Raw genomic sequence first — 9,600 nt, forward strand, 5'->3', positions numbered from 1 at the left:
TATATAAAATATATATAGTGTACATAAATTACACAAATCTATCTATAAAGTTCAGAAACAGGCGAACTAATCTGTGATGACAGAAGTCAGGATAGCAGTTACCTCTGCAGGGGTGTCAGTAACCAAGAGACATCACTAGGGTGTTGGTAAGGTGATCAGAGTGACTGATAGACAAAGTGTGTGCACTTTAATAAAATTCTGTGTCTCTTACTTTTCCATATGTTATTCTTCCTTAAAAATCAATCTTACTTAACAATAAAAAGCAAAATCAGTAAAAAAAAAAACAAAAACAAAACCTAGACGTTATTACCCAGATCAATAAAAAACCAAGTTCAAACCTCTCTGAAATGCCAGCCTGGTCAGGTGTCTCTCGCCCCTGGCATGCTGGAAGGGTGGACGCAAGAGTTTAAGAGCTAGGGCTCTAGGCTCAGACTCAGGTTCAAATCCCAACTCCAGCACTTCCTAGGGCAAACAAAACCTTGACCTTTCTCTAAGCCTCAGTTTCTTCTTTTTTTTGAGATAGGGTTTCACTCTATCCCCCAGGCTGGTCATGAACTCCCGGCCTGAAGCAATCCTCTCTCCTCAGCCTAGCAGAGCTAGGATTACAGGCGTGCGCCACTGTCCCTGGCTCCATATTCTAATATCAAATGGAGATAATCATCACTTCATTGGGAGGTTGGGACGTTTAAGTGAGAATTAATGCATGAAAAGGGGCCCGGCAGTGCCCCTGGAGTCCTATCTCCCGTGTGCGGGCTGAGTGTGCCGTGTCCAGCACTTCACACACGTTACCACGTTCTCCCAGGACCACGTTTCCTCTCGCTAAGGAAACAGCAGCAATAGAAGATGAAATGAAATGTCTTGCCTAATAAGAGGCAGGGTCAGGACTTGAACCCAGGCCTTTCTGACTCAAGAGCACTCCCTCTTAATGGCGCTGCTGCCCCCGGGCCCTCTGAAGACCTTCTTGCTCATCTCTGTGCCCAAACAGGCACGCCCTGCCATCGGCCCACTGGGCCCCACCCAACTGCCCAGTACCCAGCTCTCACTACGGACCTTTAGCCTCTCGTTCTCCAGCTTGAAGGCAGAGTACTCGGCAGTCTGACGGTGTAGTCTCTCCACCAGGCTGTCGCGGTCTTCCCGCATTTTCTCCTCCAAGGTTTGTTGTTGGTTTACAAGATCTGTCACCCGGCTAGAAGGTTGCAAAGCAAAAACAGAGAGAATCAATTCCACAGATTCTAAGGTTCCACGGAGTAGGGCCAAGTGTTCCTACCCAGGCCACATCACACTCTGGACATACTGCCTGCCTGCTCCTCATCTCCAGGCTGGGACACAGAGCCCTGCCTTGGCATTGCTGCTGTGGCAGTCCCATGCCTGTGTCCCACCTCCTAATGACATCTTTTAAGATTTGTCTCCCATACCACCCCCTCCGAGAAGCCATCTACAGTTCTACAATAAGTGATGACTTATTAACAGAAGTTGTCCACTCTGATTCTCCCAAGAGGCTAAGACACTCCCTGAAGACAATGACCAGAGACATGATCCCTTCCCAGCTCCCTACGGCACCTCCCAGGATCTCAGCCCATTGGATCCTGATATGAGGACAGATTCTTCTGGACTCCCAAGACTCCTAGGCTGGAGGTCAGGGGTTATTGCCCAGGCATTCCTCTCCAGCAGGCACTGAGCACGCTGGGCTTTTGCACTCTCAGCGGAGGGCCGGCACCAAGCTTGGCTTATTCACGCATGGACTCTACCTAGCACAGGCGGGAACTGCAATGCGTGTGTGTGGGAAGAAGGCGCAAGTGGAGAGAAAGAAGCCAACTTGGGAACTGGCTGCCCACTCTTCCCTTGCCCCCTCTGTCCCCTCAGTCACTCAGCAAGACTAACATCAATCAAAGAGCAGAGGCTGTGGCCTCAGAGGAGCCCTAGGCTCACAGATGCCCACTCATTTATCTTGACCACAGACCCATCACAAACCCTTGGCACAGTATGGGCTCTCGATATTGCCCAATTACAGTCCACCATTCGGCAAATACCTACTGACCACTGGCTAGGCCCAAGCAAACACATCAAGTTGTTTTAACCGGCAAACTCCTACTCACCCTTAAAAACTCAGTTCAGACTTCCCCTCTTCAGGATGTCTTGTCCCTAACCCCTCTTACCTGTACCATGTATCCTTCTACCTGAATTATCTATTTTTTCCTACCAGACAGAGAACTCTCTGAGGACAGCACCTGGCACGGGGGCCCGGCACACAGCAGGTTCTCAGAACACGTTTGCTAACTTGAGTTGAATACAACAAGACACTTCCTCAAGGAACACTCTCCTGACCTAGGAGACTAAGCTCCCCCTGTGACCTGTTCTTACCCTACGGAGTACATGTCTCCTGTAGCCCTATCTCTTCTTCCAGGATACAGGGCAGGGAATGCATTTGTCTTCTTAGTGCTGTAACCCTAAAGGCCACACTTGGCCTGGCTGGTATGTGTTATGTGCTTACTACTTTTCTGAGACAGGGTCTTACTCTGTCACCCAGGCTGGAGTGTAGTGGCATCATCACAGCTCACAGAAACCTCAAACTCCTGAGCTCAAGTCATCCTTCTGTCTCAGCCTCCTGAGTATCTGAGACTACAGGCACATGTCACCAGCCCCAGCTAATTTTTCTATTTTTTGTAGAGACAGGGTTTCACTCTTACTCAGGCTGATCTCAAACTCCTGACCTCAAGCCATCCTCCCACCTCAGCCTCCCAGAGAGCTAGGATTACAGGTGTGAGCCACCGAGCCTGGCCTTCAATACATAGTTGTTTTCTTTCTTTTTTTTTTTGAGACAGAGTTTCACTGTGTTGCCTCAGCTAGAGTGCCATGGTGAATATGTAGTTTTTTGAGCAAAGGAAGGAACAAATGAGAAGGATCAAATAAATGGTCACTGTTGACAGTTCCCCAGCGGCAAGAAAGGTGTGAGTTCAGTCACTTGCAACTTGAGGCCACTTTTCTCCCTACTCCCATGCCACGCCACTGGCAGGCACTAGCAAAACAGCTGCTGTCCCTGGGCAGACAACAGACAGAAGACACAGCAGTCACCAGCTGCGCCATCTCCCAAGAACATGAATGAGGATACCAGTGTGCCCATTTCCCATGCTGGGTAGACTGGGGCCAGGCTTGGGCCCAGGCACTGGAATCGGACCCAGGCCTCCGTGACCAGAGAGGCCGGGCGCCTCCCTGGTGCCTGCTGGTAACGTAGGACTCCAGAACCAGGGCTAGAGCCTTTGCCCCAGCTCTAACCAGAAAGCCTGGCCAAGGGCTGCCCACATCCCAGCCCTGTGCAGCACCTGGCCTGGGGAGACCAAACTATAGCCTCGTGAGCCACGTGACCTGCCCTGGGTCGCCAGACTCCTTCCACCTGCACACCCAAGTCCCTCAACTGGCCCACGCTCCCTCTCCCTCTCCAAAACATACTCATTCAGGACGATAATTTCCAGCTCCAGGTCTCCCTTGTCTTTTACAACTTGGTTGTAGCGGCTCCTCCATGATTCCAGAGTGGATAAAGCTTCAGCGACATAAAGATCCTGGGAACATGGGATAGTAGGACCTGTCAGCCTAGCGTCAGCACCGAGGCTGCAGGAGCTGGGGGCTGGGCTCGTCCTAGATGGTCCTACCCCGAGAACCCAAACCTCACTCTGCAATTCACCTTCCTAGAGAGCACCAGGAGGGACAGTGGGAGCCCAGCCATTGCTGCTAGATTTCCAGCAATCAAACGCGTCCTGCCTGGCAAGCCCATCCTTAACCACCATTCTCCCCCACAACACTGATGTAGCTAAGCTGTCCTGCAAACCCTCCCATCATCTTCAGCCAGCTACCCATTCACCCGCCTGCCACCCATCTGATCCCCTGAATTCCTTCTCCTTCCACCCAGCCATCCATCCTGCCAGGCCACCACCATCATTCTCTACTCATCCACCCACCTGCTACCCACTATGCACCACCCCTCCCCAACCCCACCCAGGCCGGCCACCTTGTCGGCAAGTTGCACGTGCAGCTGCTCAGCGTACTCCTCGCTCTTCTCGGCTCGCTCCTTCTGGGCTCGGATGGCCTTCTTCAAGCCCTCCTTGTCTCGGTCTCCCTTTTGCTTCAACTCCTTCAACTGCTCCATGATGGCCTCCACTTCCGCCTTGTGCTGGTTCCCACTGCGCTCCAGGTTCTGGGAGGGGGAAAGGGGAGACGAAGAGGAAGGAGTGAGACAAGAAAGGTAGAGGGTAAAGGGGAGAGAGGGAGGAAAGGGCACAAATGCAAAGAGGGAATGAAGGAGACAGAAAACGGGTCATTAGTTGTGTGTGAGCTCAGGGCTCCCCTAACTCGGACCAGAGACACGGCCCCTTCCAGTTCCCCATGGCGCCTCCCCGGAGCTCTCAGCCCTGGATCTTGATGTTAGGACAGAACTCCTCTGGAATCCTTCCCTAAACTCCCAGCCTTGTGGTCAGAGATATTTCCTTAAACACTCCGGAGAGCTGTGACCTCAGAGGACCCCTGGGCTCACAGATGCAAGAAACATGTGACACCATCCCTTCCCTTTGGGTAGTTAGGTGAACCCTGAGGGCATCCAACCCCATCACTGTTGGGATCAAGACCAAACACCTCCAAGGTCTCTGTCCACTGCCCTTGCTACTGTCCTAGTGTCTCTCTGAGGCCTGAGTATTTTGGCTGCAGCTACCTCATAAACCTTCAGGGCACAGACCCTGAGTGTGTCACCCTGGGCCCAGCCACCAACTTTGGATTGTCAGGGCCCTGCCTCCTCCTCCCCCACTTGTGGGGCCAGCAGGTACCTTGATCTGCATGCACAGGCGACTGTTCTCAGCCTCTTTGCATCGAAGCTGTGCCTGCAAATGCCCACGCATGGACTCCATGGACTTAGAAAGCTCAGATGCTGTCTTTGCTTGAGCCTTTGGAGAGACAGAGAAAGTGACAGAGCCAGGATTTGAACCCAGTTCTCTGTACACCGACTATGCTCTACTGGCTCATTAAAAGGCACAACTTCTGGGGACAGTACCTTCTCACATTGTATTTCCTGGAGGAGCTCTTCCACCTCCTTGTCCTTGTCTTGCAGCAGCAACAGCAGGCGCTGAGAGAAAACACACTGTCATCCACTCCTGGGAAGGGCAAAGAGACCCGGCCCAAGTAGGAGAGAGACTTGAGAGTGCCTGGCCCCTGGGACCCAAGATGCCAAATACATTGAGCCATGTCCCAGAGACCCTGGTGGGAAGCACCTCACATATGTATTAAAATTTTTTTAAAAACAATGAAGATCTATTTATTTTGCAATGTTTAAAAAAGTAATGTTAATTGCAGAAAACATTAAAGAACATACACAGAAACTCTAAAAAGCTCCATAACTCCCGACCCAGAAATAACCTCTATTAATACACATTAAAAATCATATGCATGTTTTGTCCCACAATTACAATCTCATGTTTACCACACTGTGATTAGATCTTCTACCTCTTTTAAAATAGCTGCTTAATATTTCAATTTACTGATGTATCATAATTTAAAAAGTCCTCTTGAGCTGGGAATGCGACTTTAGGCATTATTGCCATTACCGCCAAATCTTCACGACTTCCTCAGGTGAGTATTTTCCCCAGCCACGTATGGCCAGGAACCAAGGGCCAAACCTTGGGAAACTGGGCCTCCATCTTCTTTCCGTCTTATAAGGCCACTGATACATCAAAGGCTCCAAAAAGTCTAGGAGTTAAGTGAAACTTTTTGTTCAGGCCAGCGAATAGTTTCCCAAATTTATTTGGCCATGGAACACCACCCTCTCCCCGCTTCCTGTTTCTTGTACCCATTAACATCATGAGGAATTTGGGATTCCATGTAGTAGACTTTGGAACATTGTGCTTTGGGAGGTTCCTAGAATTACAATTGTTGAGTCAAAAGGTGTATGCTTTTTGATGGCTTTGAATCCATAATACAAATAAGGAAATGCAGACTTAACAGGCCCTGGTGATTATAAACCTATCATCTTCACCATCCCTCATGGTGGTGTCCAGCTTTGAGCCTCAAGCTCTCAAATGATCAACTAGACAAGCCTACTGGAGCCAGCAAGACAGTGACATCCATCCGTTTTACAGATCATGAACCTAAGACTCAGAGAAACGTTTCAGCCCTCCTGCCCCGATGCTGCCTGTACCCCCTAGAGCAGGCAGGGGTGCTTTGGTTACCGCTTTCTCTGAGTCTGCCTCCGCCAGACGTTTCAGTAATACTCCTTGTTGCTCCATTAGTCTTTCAGAATCCTTCAAGGGAAGCAAAGGGAAAGCTAAGTCATTTAAGCAATAAACCTAGATATCTACACCCTGTATCTTCTTTTTCTTTTCCAAAATCTCTATTTCTAATTTTAGAATAATTGAATACATTCTCATTATAAAATAGTGAATACCAATAAGGCTAAAATCCTTCTTGCACCTACCTCCAAACTTGACCCTACTGGTATGAGTTTGGTAAGTGTCCTTCTCATCCTTTTTCTGTGCATTTATAATATACCTGGAGAAATACTATCATTCTTTGGGGTGGGGGAACGAGAAGGGATTAATGTATAATTTTACAAAAATGGTATCATACTATATTTATGTATTACTTGATTTTTTAAAAATAGCTTCATTGAGATATAAATTCAGATGCCATACAATTCTCCCATTTAAAGTATGTAGCATAAGGTCAGGCATGGTGGCTCACACCTGTAATCCCAGCACTTGGGGAGGCCAAGCCAAGAGGATCACTTGAGCCCAGGAGTTTGAGACCAGCCTGGGCAACACAGTGAAACTTCATCTCTAAAAGAAATTTTTTTTTTTAAATTAGCTAGGTGTGGTGATGCATGCCTCTCATCCCAGCTACTCAGGATATGAGGCGGGAAGATCACTCAAGCCCAGGAATTCCAGGCTGCAGTGAGCTATGATGGCACTACTGCACGCCAGCTTGGGTGTATGGCACCCAAAAAAAGTGTATGGCACAGTGACTATAGTTAACAAGATATAGTATTATATACATGAAATATGCTAAGAGATTTTTTTTTTCTTTTGAGACACAGGGGCTTGCTCTATCACCCAGGCTAGACTGTAGTGGTATCATCATAGCTCACTGCAGCGTTAAACTCCGGGTCTCAAGCCATTCTCCTGCCTCAGCTTCCCAAGGAGTTGAGACTATAGACATGTACCATGACGCCCAGCTAGTTTTTCTAATTTTTGTAGAAACAGGATCTCACTGTTGCTCAGGCTGGTCTCGAACACCTGGCCTCAAGTAATCCTCCCACCTTGGCTTCCAAAAGTGCTGGGATTACAAGCACGAGCCATCATGCCCTGCCTGCTAAGAGATCTTTTTTTCTTCTTTTTTTTTTTTTTTTTTGAGACAGGGTGTCACTCTGTTGCCCAGGCTAGAGTGCAGTGGCGTCATCATAGCTCACTGCAACCTCAAACTCCTGGGCTCAAGTGATCCTCCCACCTCAGCCTCCCCAGTAGCTGGGACTAGAGGTGCATGCCAGTGTGCTTGGCTAAGTTTTCTATTTTTAGTAGAGATGGGGTCTTGCTCTTGCTCAGGCTGATCCTGAACCCTGAGCTCAAGTGATCATCCCTCTTCAGCCTCCCAGAGTGCTAGGATTACAGGCATGACCACCATGCCCCTTGGTCCTGCTAAGAGATCTTTACGTGTTCTCACCATAAAAAAAAAAGGTAACTGTATAAGGTGAGAGAGATATGTTAGCTTGTGGTAATCACTTAACAATGCATATGTATATCTAATTCTCACATTAAATGCCTTAAATATATAGAATTATACCTCAATAAAGGTGGAAAAATAAAGTATATAATTCAATGGCTTTTGCTATATTATTAATTTTTAAAAATTGTGGTAAAATATATATAACATAAAACTTGCCATTTTAACTATTTTTCAGTGTAAAATTCAGTGGCATTTAGTACATTCACAACATGGTAGAACCATCACCACTATCTAGTTCTACAACATTTTGTCACCCCAAAATGAAACCGTGTACCGTTAAGCAGCCAGTCCCCATTTCTCCTCACCAACACCTGGCAACCACTAATCTGTCTCTATATGCCACTGCATTTTTAATCTGTCCCCAAAACCTGGATGTTCCAGGTTTTGCAACTACAAACACTGCAGCAATGGACATCGCTGGGCATGTACAAAGTATCTCTCTAGGGATGATACCAAGACTAGAAATGACAGGGGTCAGGAGGACTGTGATTTGGGGCTGAAATGCCCTGCAAAATGCCTGCACCAATTCACAGGCCCAAGAGCAGGACACGGGAGTCCTGGCTTCCCCACACTCGCCAGCACTGGACAGTAAGCGAACCTCTGTCTGTTGCCAGTCTCTGGCAATGCCACTCCTGTGTCTTCATTTGCATTTCTCCAATTACCACTGAGGCTCAGCATCTTCTCATGTCTCTAAGCCATTTGGGTTTCCTCTTGCCTGAACTGCCTGCTCATACCTTTGCCCACTTTCTCACTGGGCCTTATCTTTGTGACCCTGTCCCTACTCTTCTTCCCTAGCACCTCAACAGAGTGTCTCTTGAAGGAGGCTCACCCACCCTCCCTTTCCTCCCCCCAGTCCCACAGGTCCCCTTCACAAGCCCAGAGAATAGGGCTCCCTAGTTCCCAAAGTTTCCTGGGGACCTAGAAACTGGCAGAAGACGGCATTATGGTTTCTCCAGCAACAAGAGGCAATGAACATGGGACAAAAAGGCTCGGCCAGGGGCCCAGAGACCAAAGCGGCTCTCACTGCCCTCCAGGCCTCCGGTGGGCACTAAAACTGTTGCTAACTCTTCTGCCAACCTATGTGTGCAAACTCACCCAACACCCCGCCTCGAAAAGCCACGCTATCACCGCTCCTATTTTACAAATAAGGAAAGTGAGGCTGGGAGACGTGAAGGCAAGCTGGCTGAGGTCACACAGCCAGAAATGGCAGGGCTGGGCCCTGAAGCTAAGTCGGACTCCAGAGCCAGAGCAGTTCTCCACCGCACTGGGCACTCCCCAGTGAGCACCGAGGTGCGGGTCCAGCCCGGAGCGCCAGACAGGCATCGCGATGAGCTTGGACTGAGCAGGAAACGCCTGTACTGGGTGGGAATTCTAATTAGCTGACCTTCCTCTCCAACTGGAGATGGGGTTCCAGGATGATAGAAACTAAGACACAAGAAAGGAGAAACACTGGGTAGACTAAGAGGTTTTCTGAAGGTACCAGTCCCAGGACAAACAGCAGCAGTGCCTACTATTTTCCAAGCACCTATTATGTGCCAGGCAGTATGCAAGCCCTTTGTCTATATATCATCTCTAATTCTCACACAATCCCACATGCAAGATGCTATTCCCATTTTACGGGCAGGAAAACTGAAGCCCTGAGAGGTAAAAATCACCTCCTGAGATCACCCAGCCAGAAATCAAAGAGGTGTAACTATTTTAGAGAATAACTTGGCCATAACTATTAAAATTGATAGAAATATATTCTAGGAACTCTTAAGTACACCAGGATAGTGTCCATGAATGCTTAAAGTAACATTGCTTATGATATTAAACAACTAAAAATACAAATGTCCATCAATAGAA

General features: G+C 48.3%; 1 protein-coding gene across 5 annotated transcripts in view; it reads right to left on the minus strand.

The window, feature by feature from the left end:
- Nucleotides 1-9,600, minus strand: part of ODF2 (outer dense fiber of sperm tails 2) — a 40,682-nt gene that overhangs the window by 14,617 nt on the left and 16,465 nt on the right. For all 5 annotated transcript variants that reach the window (XM_012639725.1, XM_012639723.1, XM_012639722.1 and 2 more), the window contains 6 exons: nt 6,207-6,278; nt 5,036-5,107; nt 4,812-4,928; nt 4,004-4,189; nt 3,448-3,557; nt 1,051-1,186 (listed from right to left, as the gene is read on the minus strand). In XM_012639725.1, the coding sequence (XP_012495179.1) occupies nt 1,051-1,186; nt 3,448-3,557; nt 4,004-4,189; nt 4,812-4,928; nt 5,036-5,107; nt 6,207-6,278 (693 nt within the window). The remainder of the gene's footprint in view (nt 1-1,050; nt 1,187-3,447; nt 3,558-4,003; nt 4,190-4,811; nt 4,929-5,035; nt 5,108-6,206; nt 6,279-9,600) is intronic.

This window comes from Propithecus coquereli, unplaced genomic scaffold, assembly GCF_000956105.1.
Source record: "Propithecus coquereli isolate 6110/MARCELLA unplaced genomic scaffold, Pcoq_1.0 Scaffold142, whole genome shotgun sequence".
In the NCBI taxonomy this organism is placed as follows: domain Eukaryota; kingdom Metazoa; phylum Chordata; class Mammalia; order Primates; family Indriidae; genus Propithecus; species Propithecus coquereli.